The sequence below is a fragment of the Physella acuta genome, unplaced genomic scaffold (assembly GCF_028476545.2).
Source record: "Physella acuta isolate Inbredline_101_S28 unplaced genomic scaffold, ASM2847654v3 ptg000379l, whole genome shotgun sequence".
Lineage (NCBI taxonomy): Eukaryota > Metazoa > Mollusca > Gastropoda > Physidae > Physella > Physella acuta.
The window spans coordinates 381,313-400,953 of NW_026731898.1; the positions used below are offsets into that span (position 1 = coordinate 381,313).

Genomic DNA, 19,641 nt, shown 5'->3' on the forward strand with positions numbered 1-19,641 from the left:
ATCGTCACAAAATTACAGACCCCCCCTCCCCCCTACGAGTGTGACATCATTTATGGATGACCCCATACCACCTCCTATCTTATATAAATTAAATCAATTAACATATATCCTATTATATATAAAAATGTATAATTATATATAGCCTAGATCATCCCCTATCCCGCTATATATGTCCTATACAACAGGCAAGAATTCAGTTTTTCTTCCAGACTTTTTTCTCAGGGGGGGGGGGTACTTGAAACTTTTGGGTAGGGGGGGGGGCGGACAAAATCTTCCGGGGTGGCAGTTACTGTTAAAAGTATATATTTTCTATTTAAATTCCATTTCGTTCGGGGGGACGGGGGGAGGGGGACGGTAGACTTTCCCTCAACACTCATACTTTGCATAAACGCTACTGCTAGACTCTCTAGCTGTCTAATCAAATTGTAATATGTAGCGGAGGGAGGCACCAATAGAGTCATTCCAATCGTTCACGATCATATCTTACTAGCTATAACATTAATAGAAAGGAGAGAAAGAGAGTTAACTAGCCGCCTTAACAGCAGTTCCGCCATCTGATTTGTGACGGTATAACAACAGATGTTTACGGTAACCTCGGCTATGGTGGAGCTGATCCAGAAAGTGTTGTGTGTGTGTGTGTGTGTGAAGGGAGGAGATATGTGTGTGTGAAAATTTGTGTAAGTGGTTGTATGTACGCATATGTGTGTGAATATCGGTATGTGTACAAAACGCCTATGTATGTGTCTGAGAGAGTTTGTGTGTGTAATTATGTGTGTAATTACGTGTAAGTATATGTGAAAAAAGTTAGTGTGATTGTGTGTATAAGTGCAAGTGTATATATTTAAAGTCATAATTTTACTTACTACTAGATTAGAAGAGCGCCAAACGCTAATCCAGCCTAGTTTGGATTAAATAGGTTATGGCTACATAAAGTGCATCCATTGTACACCCCTTCTCCCCTGATTTTACAATACCACCTTAATAAGATTTTAAAAACAAAACAAAATTAGGACGACGCCCCTGTTTGGTGACCTTGTGACCTTTCTCCTGCTCACGCTTTCCATTTCTAACGCACAAGTGATCTATATTCATCATACACAATAGCATCCCTGGATCAGTCTGGCTCAGATAAACACCACCGGTTTGTCTAGGCCTAGGGTTTTACCTGTAGCTTACAAGTCTGTGAGAATTATCGGCCTAATTCCACGCTGCGAGTCGAGAAAACAAGCCTGGGTTTTCAGTTCTGGCATCAAGTCTCGGATTTACGTCAAAAGCAAACATTCAGTGGTAAGCCTTGATTTGTGGTGTCGTTTGATAATTAGATGCTAATTATTAGGCAATATGCTCTTCTTCCTGGGAGAGTTATGCGACATAAAATAATGGATGGCCTAAGCAGCTGTTCAGGTTAGATAACTCCGTACAAAAGCAAAAGGTGTTTATTTTTAGCCACGTTAACTATTTGTATTATTTGTTGTACAAAAGTAAGACGCTCTACTAAAAGCTTAAAAGACGTTGCCTGTTAAGTATCAAGCACATTAAATAACGAATATAGGACATTACTAATGTTCCCCTGATACAAACAAACTTATATAACATTTTCATAGACCAAATATCCCCCCCCCACCTTTCCACATATTGACAAACCACTATACAAATTTCGACACACACACACAAACACACACACACAGTGTTTCTTTCAGGCTTTTTTCTCTGGGGGTGCACTTGAAATTTTCGGGAGGGGGGGGGGGGGACGGACACTATCAAAAGTATATATTTTCTATATAAATTCCATTTCGTTCTGGGGTGGGGGGGGGGGACGACGGCAGAGTTTCTTCCAGACATCTCTTCGAGGGGGCGAAGCCCCCCCGAAAATTTTTTACCGCCCCCCCCCCCCCCCCCCCCCCCCCCCGAACGAAATGAAATTTATATAATTTATATAGAAAATATATACTTTTAACAGTGTCCGCCCCCCCCCCCCGAAGAAAGTTTACCGCCCCCCCCCCCCCCCCGAAGATTTCAAGTGCCCCCCCCCGGAGAAAAAAGTCTGGAAGAAACACTGGACGACGGACGGAAGAAACTCTGAATGCCGTAGCAGTTATAAACATGCGGCATGTTATTAATACATTGCAGAGAGCCAGGTTAGGGTTTGATTCTTCATTGACTGTGTTTAGTAACATTTTCACTCCTTTTCTGAAACGCTGACAATTTTTTTAAAAATGTGGTTCTATTAAGACATTCATGGGCGTTCAGCTCACGTTTTAAACTGTGTTCGTGTCACGGAAGGTGGGGGATAGGGCAGTATAAAGATATATATATATATAAAGTATGAGGGGGTGCAAATCGAAAGTCTGAGAGGGGGGGTGCAAATCAAAAGTCTGAGGGGGGTGCAAATCGAAAGTTTGTCCCCGGGTAAAAATTGGAACTCCCCCCCCCCCACCCTTGAGACAATCCTGGCTACGCCACTGGGATGGGGGGAGGGTGGGGAGGGAATGGGAAGAACCACTTTATTGTGATGAACAAGAAGAGGGGTGACACACAATATATTGCTGAAATCAGTGTATCTTTCAGACTTTTTTTTTCTCCGAGGGGTGGGGTGCACTTGGAACTTCCGGGGTGGGGGGGGGGGGTTTCGTCGTCCTGAAAGTGGTGTCTGAAAGAAACACTGTCTGGAAAATGTTGATACGCACGTGTATGAAGCTTTCTAGGATGTGGTAAGGAAAAAAAATACAAATTGTGATTTGAAAATAATGCACCAAGTTTCGGAAGTAACATACTAGCCACTGAACGGGTGGGATAACATAACATCGGTAGCGGAAAATTCACCTGCTATTTTTACGATCGATTTTCTTTATCACGCTATAAGAGATATACATATTACCTCCCTTGATGTAACACCTAATGTAGAGATACTTCACGTTTAAAATACACACCTCACCACTCTTCCTCGTCCAAAACAGTACACACAGTGATAGTGGGTTAGGTAAAGAGATGCTGAACAATGCAACTTCTTTTAATATGTATGTGAACTTGAAGCTGAAATGTGAAGCCATGTTAAGGAAGGGGTGGGGGGGGGGGGGGGTGGGGGGGGGGGGGGCGGGGGGGGGGGGGCGGTACTTTTTGTGAGGTTTTGTGAAAATATCGAAGGTGGTGGAGTACATTTTCTGAAACACAGCAGAGGCGTAGCGACCCTTCCCGGCGCCCGGGGACAAACTTTCAATTTGGCACCCCCAGTCGTGAGCAAATTTTTAATTTGCACCCCCCCCCCCTTCAACTTTTCGATTGCAACCCCCCCCCCCAAACTGCAAAAATGCAGCTACAATGACATTTTAATTTGTTTTCACAACCCATTTTGGCGCCCGCTATGGTCGCCGCCCGGGGACATATGTCCCCCCTGCCCCCCATCGCTACGCTTCTGAAACACAGTTCAAAATGGAAAAAAAAAACCTGTAGTTTAAGTTGATGTTCATCGTCCACCCCACCCCTACACTCTGTCATCTTGTGACGTAATTAGTGGATGCCCGCTTTAGATGATTGTGACATTTAAAATAGGCCCTATCTTTAGTCTTTACTCAAAAAATATGTTACCCGCCCACCTAGCTTTAAAAAAGGCGGGCTGTTTACCTGTTTATTTTATTTTTAGATTTACTTTTCTCCCCATCTCCCACACCTCGTGCTAGAATTCCAGACCCCCCCCCCTCCTTTTTTTGCTCTCTTCATCGATTCCATATCCTGTTGGCCAACGACAAACGTTTTCCATAAAGGTATAGAGTATAGTCTGTTTTCTATTGTCTATGAATAGTAAAACTAGGATCATTTGTAAGATACGATAACGAAACAAAAGAAGAAATCTCGAACGCATAGCTTAATGCAGACTCCTGCAACTCGTACACACAACACCGCGTTATTTTTAGCATCGGGATCATGTGATTCTTCTACTCCACAATAAATCCTACCTGAGCCACCTAGTCGCTAATTACGCTCACCTGTAGCACGTGCGCTCCTCCGACCTAACCCCCAACCACCACAACACAGAGCAGCAGTTATCTGCTCAACATTGCACGTGCTTTAACGGCTGTGATAAAAATGCATTGTGGGTAGTTACAAAACACAATAACATCACCGGCGTCTAAGTTTAACTTAGAAGTTTTATTATTCACACGGAAACTCTCTTTTGGTAAGTATTCTTACAGGTAAATAGCTAATTATAAATGAAAAAAAGGGTTCTGAATGAATAAAATACATGTAGGTATATATATATATATATATATATATATATATATATATATATATATATATATATATATATATATATATATATATATATATATATATATATATATATATATAACTATATACAAACTGTGGCGTTTTAGAATTTTTGGGGCTAGACAAATTATTGACATGACAAGTTTTACATACTTTATTCTGCTGTTGCACCTAGTAACCCATGTTGCAACATGGATTATATGGGGCACAAACTGGAGACCACAGTCCGGTTTGTCCACGAAGTTGGACTTGTTGTCTGAATCCTCCACCATATTCAAAATTAAGAACGAAGAAGATGATTATTTTAGTTTCTCCTCTACGTTTTTTTACACAAACGTACAGAGTTTCTTCCAGGCATTTCTTCGGGGGGGGGGGGGGCAGAGCCCCCCCCCCTCCCCTCCGAAGAAAGTCTACAGCCCCCTCCCCGAACGAGATGGAATTTATATAGTAAAAATATACTTTTACCAGTGTCCGCCCCCCCCCCCCTCCCAAAAATTCAAGTGCCCCCCCCCCCCCCGTAGAAAAAAGTCTGCAAGAAACACTGAAACGTATGACTACTAATAGTTAGTTTGGAAAGGGCTTTATCGTTGTTTTTTACTTTGCTTTTAGACCTTTAATGAAATGTTTAAAAAATTAAAAAATAAGTTGTTATTTCATACTTTGTTTTACTTTATTTAATTTTGCCTCGACTTTTTCTAAAATGTCAGTTTTATATATCCAACAAAATGAATAATGAAATATCACGTTTTTCTGCAGGTCAGTTAATTAACCTAATCAAATTATCAACAGTTAAACGATGGGGGCGGAGGGAGGCACCAAACCACCTGCTGTCATCATTGAGACAGTCCTTGTCGTCAGGCCAATCAAGGTAATTAAAATTAGTCTTCATGCAGGATTGTTGGACGGAGCAGACGAATGGTAGAGCATACGACTGCTAGCCCGAAAGTCTCGAGTTCGAATCCGGATTCAAGTTTGTAAAACATACCAGAGCCAACAGAGCTCTAATGGGTACCTAATTCACGTTTGGAAAAGTAAAGTCGGCTTTATATAGTGCTGACCATATTATCCTTTCATATACCGAGGTCACAGAAACAGGTGAACTCTACTTCACTTGCCCCATGGACTATCAGGTTAGAAAGGGTACTTTCCTGCAGTGTTTCTTTCAGACTTTTTTCTCCCGGGGGGGGGGGGGGACTTGATATTGGGGTGGGGGGGGGGCGGACACTTGTAAAAGTACATATTTTCTGTTTAAATTCCATTTGGTTCGGGGGATGCCTGTAAGAAACTCTGTTTGCTTGTTACCGTGGCTTCAGTATTTGAAAGAATATTTGAACTATACCCTGCCGCCCTTTACTTTCCCTAACATGAGTCAGGTAACCATGGGAACATGTCAACACGGGAACGGTCTCGAGCCTGAGATCCGAACTCTAGACTTTCGAGTTTAAAGTCACGCGTTCTATCATCCAACCATGCTGTCGCACCAGCTAGCAAAAGGGAAAAATGAAAAAAAAGGGGATGCAATCCCCAATAAAAACAACTATACATGAATCAAGAGTGATGGCACCTGCCACATATTAGGTTTGAAACCTTTCCCTGCCACGGTTGAAAAAATTAATGCAACGAAATTTAGAGATTTAACAAAATGTATCAAAGGTTCTAAGGAAATAGTCCAACCAAAATAACCCTCAGGATATTAATTTGCAGTGAGGTGTCGTAAAGCTCATAATTTACAACCTGTAATTAAATTTTAATTCTAATTAAGAGTAGTAATGCCAATACCAAGTTTAATTAAAATGTAACATTAATTCCCACAGGTTATTTTTATTCTTCTAAGTTGCGCAATTGCGGAAACTAATCCCTAAATTCCTATACTGCTACGTTGTGTCGAAATGGTTCTGCTAATCAACTATAACCTCTAACTAAATTTTAATCCAAATTACCTTCCGGGTTATGTGGCATTGCTGTTTAGCTAATTAACTATGACCGTTAATTGAAATATAAACCTAATTACCCAACAGTGATTGGTCTTTGATGTAACATAATTTCGGCACAGCCGTTTAACTATAACCTCTAATTAAACTTTAACACTAATTACCACATTATTGCTCTGCTGTGTGTCGTCATCATTGTCCGGTTAATTGGTGAGCCTTATAGCGTCATTACAGTAAAGCTAATTAACTATAATCTCTAATTAAAATGTAACCCCAATCATCTCCACCTGTAACGGGTGATTTGTCAATCTGTTGTGCTGAGTCATAGCGATAATTCTAATCCTAATCCTAAGACTACATCTAATTATAACCTGTAATTAAATGTTAACCCCAATTCCCGGCATGTGATTGGTCTGCTGAGTGACGTCATAACAAGTAATAAATCTACAGCTATTTATAGCCTGTAATTAAATTTTAACCCAAATTACAGGGGATTTACTGTGTGACGTCATAAAAAATCAGAAAACAAACTACATCTAATTATATCATCTAATTAATTTCCAATCCTAATTAACCGGCAGATGATTGGTCTGCTGTTATAACAAGTCATAAAACTATATCTAATAATAACATTTAATTAAATTTTAACCCTAATTACCATGAAGATGAGATTGGTCTACTGTGTGACGTCATAAAAAAAAATCATAAAACAAACTACAGCTAATTATAACTTCTAATTAAATTTTAACCCTAATTACCCGGCAGGTGATTGGTCAGCTATGTGACGACATAACAAGTCATAAACTACATCTAATTATAAACTATAATTACATCATAACCCTAATTACCCTGAAGGTGATTGGTCTACTGTGTGACGTTATAAAAAATCATAAAACAAACTACGTCTAATTATAACCAATAATTAAATGTTTACCCTAATTACCGTACAGGTGATTGGTCTACTGTGTGACGTCATAAAAATCATAAAACAAACTACGTCTAATTATAACCAATAATTAAATTCCAACCCTAATTACCCGGCAGATCATTAATCTGATGTATGGCGTCATAAAAAGTCATAAAACTTCAGCTAATTCTAACCTCTAATCAAATGTTAACCCCAATTACCCGGCAGGTGATTGGTCTGCTGTGTGGCGTCATTGCTGTCCTGCTGTTGATGCTGTCCGTGGCAGCGACAGCCTGGCTACAGGCGGACAACACGCGCGAAGGATTGTGGGAGAGATGCTCGTACAACAGGACCAACCCAAACTCCTTGAACTGTGAAATGGGACTTCCGCGTGGTAGGTTGGTTGTATAGTGGTATGGGACTTCCGCGTGGTAGGCAGAGTCGTAGCGAGGGTGGGGGGTACATGTGTCCCCGGGCGCCGACCTTAGGGGGCGCCAAAATGGGTTGGAAAAACAAATTAAAATCTCATTTTAGCTGCAGTTTTGCATTAAAAATATATAACAAAATATATGGGGGGGGGGGGTGCAAATTGAAACATTGAAAGTTTGAGAGGGGTGGGGGGTCGGGGTGCAAATTGCAAGTTTGAGGGGTGTGGGCGTGCAAATTGAAAATCGAAAGGTTGTTCCCGAGGGTGCGCCAATTTGAAAGTTTGTCCCCGGGAAGGGTCTCTACGCCTCTGGATTGGTTGTATAGTGATATGGGACTTACACTCGGTAGGTTGGTTGTATATAGGCGGGGGTGAGGGGTGGGGTAGGAGGGGTGATTGGGAGGAATTGGTGAAGTGATGATGTGTGGCGGAAATGGGCGTGGGGGGTGGGGGGTGAGGATGCAGATCCTACTTGGTGTTATATTGGTGTTATATAGAGGGAGGTGGTTGGAAGGAAGTGAAGCTGTGTGGGGTATGGAAGGCAAGACATACGTTGTATGGTCTTTGGGAGGCGCACCATGTTAACCATCGAGAAAACCATGAAATGTTGCTTTGCTCCTTTGGAATTAAAATAATGTGTTCACAAATTCACGCGATTTGGCAACATGGGGAGCGGAGGGGGGGGGGGGGGTTGACACCATAAGCTGCCTCACCGGGTGACACCCGATCTAATGACGTCACTGTTTACGAACAGTGTTTATGTGGGGTGGGAAAGGGAGTTGATTTTTGTGTGGTTGTAAACCACAATACTCTTTTATTAACAAAGGGCTTTCGTTTACTTACATTTACGACTTAGTATTAGGAAAATTAAAATTTGTTGTGATTAGAAGAGCGAACGTGGTGGAAGATGAAGATTTTAAAGAATGTGTTCTGAAGTGGATAAAGTGTTTGGAATGTATGATTGCTTGTTTGATCTCATTTTAAGGTGTGTGGATAGGGAATTAATAAGGAATTTTGAGCTTTTGTTTCTATGTTGTAAGTTAACAACAATGACAATATTTCTTTTTTACAGGGCATGGTGAGTCTGTCAGGTTTAATGTGTGCTGGTTAGCGTTAGTGTATGTGATTAGCGTTTGTTGTAGGTTGACTAGCGTTTGTTGTATGTTGGCTTGCGTTTGTTGTATGTTGACTAGCGTTTGTTGTATGTTTGCTAACGTTTGTTGTATGTCAAAAAGCATTTGTAGTGTGTTGGCTAGCGTTTGTTGTAGGTTGATTAGCGTTTGTTGTAGGTTGATTAGCGTTTGTTGTATGTCGACTAGCGTTTGTTGTATGTTGGCTAGCATTTGTTGTATGTTGACTAGCGTTTGTTGTATGTCCTATATCGACTAGCGTCCGTGTTATGTTGATCAGCGTTAAATGTTTGTTGGTCTATGACAAGTTACCTAAAACGTACCTACACATTACATTTTAGGTAGTGTTTGAGAGCGTGTTAGCCAGCGACCCTCGCATGGCAGCATAAAATGTACGAATGTTCCTGTCACAAGCGATCAGCTGTCGAATGTAGATTAGCATATTTTGTTGTGTCTTTTTATGAAGCTTCCCATCAAAAAGAACAACCGGACATCCATCTTGACCCTTGATGCCCTATCGGCATGAAATACATTTTTCTCATCTTTCTTTTTTATCTACCCATCTCGACTCTGTCCCTTGATGACCTACATTTTGCAGCCCACCATATTTACATATGTATATATATATATATATATATATATATATATATATATATATATATATATATATATATACGTTTATGTGTGATTTTGTGTGTGCTGTAGAAACAAACATAGTGGTTTGTTGCAAAACTCATCATGACGATTTCCATTAAAAGATCCTCAAAAATAAACACCTTAACAAGCACTGTACTTTATTTTAGCCTATATTTACATGATTAAAACATAAACAAATCAACCTGAAATATTTTTTAAATTAAAAAAAAATCAACCTGAAATATTTTTAAAGTTTAAAAATACTATAATATATATGTTACGGTCAAAGCCCGAAGTGCGGCCAAACCCCGGATTGGCCGGCCAATGCGCGGATTGGCCGGCTCTCTTGGCCAAAGCCCGAAGAACTTAGAACTAAGATCGTATTTCGTACATTGGCCGGCCAATGCGCGCACTGGCCGGGACGTACTGGCCAAAGTCCGAAGTACTTAAACTTGACAGCGTATTTTGTACATTGGCCGGCCAATGCGCGCATTGGCCGGGATGTCCTGGCCAATGTTGTATCTAGACTAAGTTGTGATCGCATTTTAATTATTCTGGGTGCGGTTTCATTGTGAGTAACGTATTGTTTAGCTCTTGTTTGTATAGCATTATATATGCAAGGCGACATGGATCAAAAGGGCCGCCAGACCATGAGACAGACATAGCAAATGGCTGTCAAAAGAAAAAAAATGTAAATCCATGTTAGTTTCAATATATGGGCTACAACTGTATGTGACAGCCTCCTCCATGATGACGAGGTGAGACAATCATCAAAGAACAAAAGACAGTCGGCGTCACCGACCACGTGCAACAAGACGGAACGTTCAAAAGACTTTTCCGCGTTCCTAGATGTTCAAAATATGATGATGACATGGATGCAAACAAATGAATCAGCTCATTGGGCTGAGAGTCTCAAATTCATTCAATTTATGAAAAATCGTTCTTTTCATCAAGGAATCCAACAATCACCATACGAAGCCTTGTTTGGATGCAAAGCAAAAGTGGGACTTAGCACTTCAAATCTACCAAGAGAGGCTCTCAATAAAATAGCTACTGAGGAAGATCTTGAGAACATTGAACAAGAAATGGAGGTTGCCATAAATGCAACTACATCCTCAGCTTACACATCTACTGCCGTGGCGGAACGTCCAGACCAGTTGCGTGATAATAATGTGGCCAACAGATTCTGTATAGTTTGTGAAAAACATTGTAGTGCAGCTCATTCTTGTGGATCCTGTGGCAAAGATGTCCATGCTATTTGTGGAGTACCCAATGAAGCAGACGAAGGGTACGGAGGGAACATTACCTGCAGATTGTGTCACAACAAACAAGACATCATGGAACACAGGTCAGCAGCTCATACTGGCTTGCAAAATCAAGGTGCTAAGATGCTTAAAACATCAAATACAAAATTTAAAGATGGTGAAGTGGGTGACAATGTACGCATCCGTGTTCCAGATGTTGACAGAGGTCGCGGTGATCCCCGAATCGTGATTGCAGTTGTCATGAGCGTCGAGGGCGGTTTCTACAAATTAGGAACCGAACATGGTGTTCTAAAACAACTGTATGCTAGAAGTGAATTTTCAATTCTTCACGAAAAACTGCTCTTATTGTCGTCAGTTGGCACTGAGGAAAAATCACTACGAACCATCGCATCTTCATCGCATCTTCACAATCATTGACTGGGGGCCAAGGCTACACTCGCTGCAATTGCACAACCAAGTGTACAACAAATCGCTGCAAGTGTAAAAATAACAAGCTGCTATGTAATTCTAAATGCCATAAAAGTTCAACTTGTTGTAAAAAATGATAATATTGATTGATTGAGACTATAGTACAATAAAAAATTTGAATGTTTATGTCATTTACTTTAATTAATAATCAATAAAGACTTAATTGCATGATCCTACCGGCATAAAAAAAAACAAAATCTGCTCATGATCTTCTAATTAAGACTTTGGCCGGTCCACCATGGCCAGTCCGCGGACTGGCCGGGACTGGCCGGCCAAAGGCCGAAATCAAGAGCTATTTCAGACTTTGGCCGGTCCACAATGGCCAGTCTGCGGATTGGCCGGCCAAAGGCCGAAATGAAGCAAAGTTTCGGACTTTGGCCGACCTATGGGAGGCGATATTGGCCAATGCGCGGATTGGCCGGCCAATCCTAGCATTGGCCGACTTCGGGCTTTGACCGTAACATATACATTGTTCTTAAATACTAGCTGGAAAGTTGTTTGACTTCATCTATTTAATAAAAAACATTTAAAAAAAACCTTTGCAGATGACAATGTAATAATCTAACACGACTGTTTACTCAAGTGTATATTCTTCTACTCTCCTGTATATTATCCCAGAGTGGATCTCAGTCTGTCAAGCGTTGTGCCTCATCTCTCTGATCGTCTGCATCGGCGCCATTGTGGTCACCTCCATCGGTTTGAGAACCTCCAACTTCACCATCAAATACAAACTATACTTTACTGGTTTGGTGATTTTCTTCATTGCAGGTCAGTTGTCGTTCTTTTTACTTCCGCGTACTACGCTGTGTAGCCTACACGACTAATAATGTGTTGAGCAAGGGATGAATATAGAACTTTTTTATGTTTGAACTGAAGATGTAGGCGTACTGATTCACTAATGTACTAAATTTCACACGTTAGAACTAGAACTATACAAATTAGGCACAGAGTTTCTTCCAGGCCTCTCTACGGGAGGTGGGGTGGCCCGATATACGTTTACCAGTGTCCGTCCCCGGAAATTTTTTATCCCTCCCCCCGCCCCCAACCCCCCCCCCCCCCTTAGAACTATACAAATTATGCATGGATAACGTATACTTTGAAAACTAGAACTATAAAAATATGCACGAATATTGCATACTTTTCAAACAAGAACTATACAAATTATACACGAATAATATAAAATATTTTTCAAACAAGAACCATACAAATTATGAACGAATTACATATTAATAATATGTAATTCGTTCATAAGTTGTATGGTTCTTGTTTGAAAAAAACTAGAACTATACTAATTATGCACGAATAACATCTACTTTTAAAAATATAACTATACGAATTATGCATGAATAGCATATACTTTTCAAAGCTAATAAAGCTTGTACACATAAATTAGTTTTTGAAGGATAGTATGATATTCTTTCCACAAAATGTTTTAATAGACATTTCTCAATTATAATGACAAGATTTACATGACTCAACAAAAAAAAATACATCATTGTTTTTTTTCTACTCTCAGTGTAGTGAGCTGATTTTGACATCGATATTCATTATTCAACCCTTTTACATTTGTGTTATGTTTTCAGTGGCATTTGAGCTGACATCACTAGTAATTTTTCCCATTAAATTTTTGGATGAAATCACCAACAGAGATGAAATACACTGGAGGTAAGGAAACCAAGATACTGGGAGCTCTACATTATTCTTTGTATTTCTTTTCAGACAGTGAGAATTGGAACTATGAATTTATTAAAAAAAAAAATGTATAATAATTTTTATTTAGAGAAGAAATTATCTTAATCTCAAATATTTATATTGCTTTACAAAGTCCTAAATATATGTTAAAAAATATATGTATGTGTATAAATAAATAAAAAAAGAATAAATAAATAAATAAATAAAAATTATATATATATATATATATATATATATATATATATATATATATATATATATATATATATATATATATATATATAATGAATAAATATAGTTAATATACATAAGTCAATATCATAGTAAATTACAGCATTGTTTAAACAGTTTCGAAACATAGTTAAAAACGAATAATTGTAAATAACTATTAAATATATTGGTGAGCAGCTTCCCATCAAATTAATTTAAAACAGTTAAGGGAAATAACAAGTAGTTTTTTCCAAAATTTTATTAGAAATAAATCAAAATTCAGAAGTAAACAATTTGATTGATATTTATGTTAAAATATATTTGCATATAAGATTTCACAGTGTTAGTTTTCTTGAATTGAGTTTAAAATTATATTTAGAATGGTTTATTTTACTGTTATTTAAGTGAAAACCGTTAGCTAAATGGTTTGCCTAATTTATATAAATATGAAACCACATTTAATTAACTCTGATATCGATAGGGTTCCGCTGTCCATTAAAGTTTGTTATAGCACTAATATTTAAAAAAAAAAAAAAAAAAAAAAAAAAAAATAGCACTAATATTTAAAATAGCTGTGTCAATATTGATTTTAAAATTTACATATGTCAAAAAAAAAAAATTAAAAAAAAATATAGCACTAATAAAAAAAAAAGTTATAGCACTAAATTACAGGCAGCTTTAGTACAAGTTCGTTGGAGAGGGCCACTGCTAGCCAGTTATCCAGATTATTTTATAATTTGTATAACATGAGTTTGTTGTTGACTATATGTTGGTTGTTCACAGTTGGTACATAATTAACATTGAAACAACCTCAAGACCAAATTTAGAGTTTTTTAGTGCAATTTCCATACGGACAATTGCGATTATTAACTCGTCAAGGATGGATGTGTCCGATGTGTGTCCGCAGCTTTAAGTCGTATCTCCTCCTCAACAAAGCAATATCGAGGACTAGTTCCAAAAGCAAATATGTTAAGCAAGTTCCGAGGATGATTGTGGGCCAAAAGAATTCCCGGAATTCCTTCCTGGATTTCCCGGAAAAGCCAAAACCCTCGAAAAAATGCAGTTTTTGGCCCATATCTCGGCAACCAGACCACTTGGCGACTTGAAACATTTACCAATCGATTTCTACCATAATTTAGAACAATATTGCCGAAATTTATTTCAAAAATATCCTTTCATTTGGTCACAATGTTTTTTTTAAAATTACATAAACACCTACAAACCGATCGTTCTCCTAGCTTGAAAGCACCCCAGCATTATACGTCTTGTTTTTAATAATCATTAGTTTGAAATGAAAAAAAAAATTGTTGAACATCTTTGCGCTTTGTATTAAAAAATATTTTTTTTAAATTTGAAAATAGTAAATTAGCAAAATTTAATTTGTATGTGAATATTTGACTGTCGTGTCGTGTGATACAGGCGTGTAGTAAGGAATATTGAGTCATTAATAAAATTGTCATAGCCATTAAAAAAAAAAAGTTATAGCACTAAATCAAAACTGATAGAATTTAGACGTTTCGTTCATATTTTAAATTTAATCATAAATCAGGAAACCAGACAATTCACACACGCTATAAGATTAACTTAAAGTCTTAAAGATTAATTCTAGTACACTATTATTATCAATTTAAAAATATTTTTTTACTATAAGACAATACTATTGAGTTGACGTGTTTAAAAAAAACACCACCTATCTCAGCAAAAATAGATTTAAAATTTAAAAAATTACTAAATTGATATATATATATATATATATATATATATATATATATATATATATATATATATATATATATATATATATATATATATATAATGACTCATGGTTAAAATTGTTCCCGGTGAGTTGCTAGCTTCTTTAGTAAGGTTTCTTTTACGAACCTGAAGATCCATGGGGCAAGTGAAGTAGAGTTCAGCTGTTACTTCTACTTCGGCATATGAAGGGATAGTGTGGTCAGCACTATACCCAACCGATTTACTCTACCTTACGTGAATCTCATACGTGAGTCCCAATCAGGGACAATCTAGTTATTTGAGCCCGGGATTCGAACTCGAGACTTTCGGGTTAACAACCTAACGCTCTAACGTTAGGCCACGTCGTCTCATAGCAAGCTTCTTAAATAGGCCTTCGTGGTAGCATTTTATATGATAATGTGAAAAATTCATTATTCACTACTCTTTGTAATCTTAAAATATTACCTTAAAATATTCAAACTAGTAACATTTCTAATCGGGTTGAACGAGGATCTCACACGGACTATAAAACCCCTCAATAAATAGACCACATATCCAATATTCCTTATCACCAGTCTATTAGACACCCGAATATAATTTTGGACAAGTTTTTCACTTTTTGTTTTACATAGTAGCTATGTTAAGGTTAAATGATACTTGTTGGATTTAGGATTTGTATAGTAATTGTCTATTTCATTAATTAACAGTTATTTTATGGCTTGATATGGAGTAGCATTTTTTTTTAACCACTGCACCTATATACAATTAAACTTTATGAAAGAAATTTTTTTAAACGTCAAATTAATACTACACAATTCAGAATTTAAAAAGATAATTTTACCTCTTGAAAATAAAACAGTAAATCCATTTTATGGATCTTTTAAAGATAAGGATGACAAAAAAAAACAAAAAAAAACAAAAAAAAACTAAAACGCAGAGAAAAAAAACAACAAATAACAAAGCAGCATAAAAACCAAAACAAACAACAACTGCGGGATTGGTGTCTAAAATTGTGAGAGTACTTGAATACATTCGTATAACTTAATATCTGTCCATTCTTATACCGCGTGTACACTTGCGACATATATACAATACATGTCTAAAAAAAAAAAAAAAACTTCACTATAGGGCCTAAGATAATAGGGGAGCCTACTCACTTATTGAGAAGTTTTTTTTTTTCTAGACATGTATAGTATACATGTCGCAAGTGTAAACGCGGTATCAGAACGACGTCATCTGTTAATGGTGTTTTTCTCTCGATCCGACAGTTTTGGCTGGGCCTACATCGTGGGCTGGGCCGGTGCGGTCAGTGAATTTGCCGCAGGTCTCTTCCTCCTGTTGGACAGAGGCGCGGAGGAAGTTCTCTACAGGGAGAGGGTGATCCAAGAGGAGAACAAGAACGGGGTGGAGGCGGCGGAAAAAAACAGCATAGAGGATGCGGTGTGATGTCTTCGTCAGCACTTCATTTTCAAGATGGCATGACATTAATTTTCGTCCATTTTTTTCTAAATTTCAAACAGCTAAGAGTTACATATATTTATATATTTGTATGTATGGTTAGATTAAAAAACAGAAAAAAAAATGAAAACTGATGAGTGAAATGTACATATTTGCTTTTAAATATATATATATATATATAAATATATATATATAAAAAAAACTATTTATTTGATTTTTTTATTTAAAGAAATCTGAAAAAAAAAACGACATCAGTTTTCTGGTTGTCTACCTTAGTTGTGTTGTTAAGGAAGCTGTCCATGTTTTAACCTACTGTGTCGAATGGGTAGCTTTTTTTTTCAAACGGTACTTCCCTCCCCGAGTACGAGGTAGATGAGGTACTCAATACCATATGTGACGTGGCCTAGATGTTCATAGCGAAAGCGTGTAGGCACGGAGAGATTGGGTGTGAGAGTCGCCTCCCCTGACAAGTGTGTGAACTCTAGTGTGTAAGCAGTGTGTGGTGTCGTCAACTTAGGGTAGCATGTAGTCAGTGTTTTCGTCAATGTTCACTGTTTCTCTGTTGTATTTGAAAATTATATTGGATTATTACATTTGAACTGTGTTTTAAATTGTGTTATACCTTGTTCCACTATGAAATGGAAAGCTAAGCATAACAAGTGGGGGCTCGTCCGGGATTTGAACACAACAAGATTTTTGAGAAGTTTTACCCCTAGACAAAAAGGAAAATATCCAGTATCAACAGCAGCGTTAGAGCCGACATGAAAATATCGAATGTCAACAGCAGCGTCACAACCGACTTGAAAATGTCTAGTATCAACAGCAGCGTCACAACCGACTAGAAACTTGCTAGTATTAACGGCATCGTTACAGCCGACTAGAAAACATCTAGTATTAACGGCATCGTTACAGCCGACTGGGAAGTGTCTAGTATCAACGGCAGCGTCACAACCGACTGGAAAATTTCTAGTATCAACGGCAGTGTCACAACCGACGGGAAAATTTCTAGTATTAACGGCATCGTTACAGCCGACTAGAAACTATCTAGTATTAACGGCAGCGTTACAGCCGACTAGAAACTATCTCGTATCAACGGCATCGTTACAGCCGACTAGAAAACATCTAGTATTAACGGCAGCAGTCATCGCCGACGTGAAAAGACTTAGTATCAACAGCCACAAAACTTGTGAACAGTGCTGCAGACATCATGGCCATAAATAATGACATTAAAAATACAGTGATAAAGCTAGGAGAGAAGTTGAGAGAACTTGCTAGCTACAAAGTGGACTACATTAGCATAGCAAGTAAGTTATCAAATTTTAGAGCTACAATATTAGCATCTCAGTCCTTGATCACATCAGAAGCAAATCATTGCGTCGCCACCAACATGAAAGCTCTAGCTACTGTCCCACTTACAGAAGACCTAATCAACCAGAGACGCAATCTAGGCAACAAGTCAACAGAGTGGAGAACTAGGTCAAGGGCAGCTGAGCAGAAGGTAACTTTAATCCAGTATCAAGTTCATAGTCTTTTTAAAGATACTAATGAGACTTTAATTATAGTTAAAGACTGTGATGTCAAGATAGCAGGATCGAAACAAAAATGTTTTTACTCCAGAGCCAGAGCTGAGCAGAAGAGCCAGAGCCAACGTCAGTGCCAGAGCCAGTGCCAGAGCCAGTGCCAGAGCCAGTGCCAGAGCCAAAGTCAGAGCCAGAGCCCGTGCCAGAGCCCGTGCCAGAGCCCGTGCCAGAGCCCGTGCCAAAACCAGAGCCAGAGCCAGAGCCAAAACCAGAGCCAGAGCCAAAACCAGAGCCAGAGCCAAAACAGAGCCAGAGCCGAAACCAGAGCCAGAGCCAAAGCCAGAGCCGGAGCCAAAACCAGAGCCGAAACCAGAGCCAGAGCCACAGCCAGAGCCAAAACCAGAGCCAGAGCGAGAGCCAGAGCCAAAGCCAGAGCGAGATCCAGATCGACATCCAGAGCCAGAATACTGTACCAAAATTAGAGTGGTGTACGAACTTGTATTATATGAGTAGCTTCTAGTTTTCATTGTCATCATTGACTAGATTTATTTCAACATATCTCACTTCATAAAACGAAAGGGAAGTAACATTGTTCTGATGTATTGTAATTCAATTCAAATGCTTTATTGATGACAAATGTTTTTTAAAAACCTTGTTGACTTATAGACTAGACGTATAAAGCTATAAGTAGTTTATTCATGCTTACGTCCAGCATTTTATTGTAGAGATATAATTTTTTTACCCGCCATCATTTATTTATAGGGAGATTTAAAGCATGTAAAAGGTCAGATAATTATTGTATTAAAATTTTTACTGTACATGTTAAGTAGTTGTGCAGGATAGACCTTAGAAATGCTGTTTAATTTAAGGAAAAATAAGAAACCTCTTTTTTTAGGGGGGAGGTGTGACGTGGCCTAGATGTTCATAGCGAAAGCGTGTAGGCACGGAGAGATTGGGTGTGAGAGTCGCCTCCCCTGACAAGTGTGTGAACTCTAGTGTGTAAGCAGTGTGTGGTGTCGTCAACTTAGGGTAGCAGGTAGTCAGTGTTTTCGTCAATGTTCACTGTTTCTCTGTTGTATTTGAAAATTATATTGGATTATTACATTTGAACTGTGTTTTAAATTGTGTTATACCTTGTTCCACTATGAAATGGAAAGCTAAGCATAACACCATATGACACAACAACACTTGCCAAACAGGATGATGGGGGGGGGGGGGGGAGAAGTAGTTCTTGAGGAATTATAAAAACACGCATATATAAGCGCATGTATGTTCATAAAAGTATATTTCTGAAAAATCAGTATAATTATGTAGGCCTATCCGTTTAATATTTTGCAATATAGAAAAATATTTGGTTGGAAATAGTTCACATTAAATATTAAATTATTTTAATTACTTCCCTTAACAGTACAAAGTCGATAAAGGGACAAAACTGTAAAACTTTTTTCTTAATTGATTTTTAAATACCTTTATATATAGTAAATCGTTATAAAATACAAATTACAACGATAGATTGTATAATTTGGATTTTTAGTTAATGTTCCTTTAATAAATAATTGTTTATTGATTTGTTTCTTTTTTCAATTTAGAATTTTAGCTTAAATCTAAAACCATAAGTGTATCACTTTAATTCTCTGTAATCACAAATTTATTTCACCACTACTTAAAAACCCAAATTACACCCCGCCCCCCCCCCCCCCTCACCCACCACGCCGAGAAAAAAAAAATCCCTTGAATCATCATTTAATTACACATTTGCATTTTCAGGTTGTTTTTTATATATTTTTAAATTTTTTTTTTAATATTTAGACGTTTTATATTAGATCTATGTATAAGTAAACCATCTTAAATGAATGAAAGTAGGCTACAAGTAAGAAAGAAATATTACTATTGTAAATCTGTATCAGTCCTCACAAGCCGATGATGAAAACTGTAATACTAAAGCGAACACACAACTAACGCTGTAAATTACATGTCTGAGGCAAAAAAAAAAAAAA

General features: G+C 37.9%; 1 protein-coding gene across 1 annotated transcript; it reads left to right on the forward strand.

Annotated features, from left to right (window-relative positions):
• Window positions 1–1,188: 1,188 nt before the first annotated feature.
• Window positions 1,189–16,280, forward strand: LOC131941992 (transmembrane protein 47-like). Its single transcript, XM_059301635.1, has 6 exons — window positions 1,189–1,287; window positions 5,023–5,134; window positions 7,333–7,498; window positions 11,649–11,798; window positions 12,614–12,695; window positions 15,935–16,280. Exons 2-6 carry the CDS (start codon window positions 5,063–5,065, stop codon window positions 16,110–16,112), a joined length of 648 nt encoding a protein of 215 aa, XP_059157618.1. The 5' UTR covers window positions 1,189–1,287; window positions 5,023–5,062; the 3' UTR covers window positions 16,113–16,280.
• The last annotated feature ends 3,361 nt before the right edge of the window (window positions 16,281–19,641 follow it).

What these genes read in the sequence shown, in the direction of transcription:
- LOC131941992 (XM_059301635.1), top strand. Translation starts at nt 5,063, where the DNA reads ATGGGGGCGGAGGGAGGCACCAAACCACCTGCTGTCATCATTGAGACA. An exon ending in TGAAATGGGACTTCCGCGTG is followed by an intron (nt 7,499 to 11,648) that starts GTAGGTTGGTTG and finishes ATATTATCCCAG; the next exon opens with AGTGGATCTCAGTCTGTCAA. An exon ending in GGTGATTTTCTTCATTGCAG is followed by an intron (nt 11,799 to 12,613) that starts GTCAGTTGTCGT and finishes TTATGTTTTCAG; the next exon opens with TGGCATTTGAGCTGACATCA.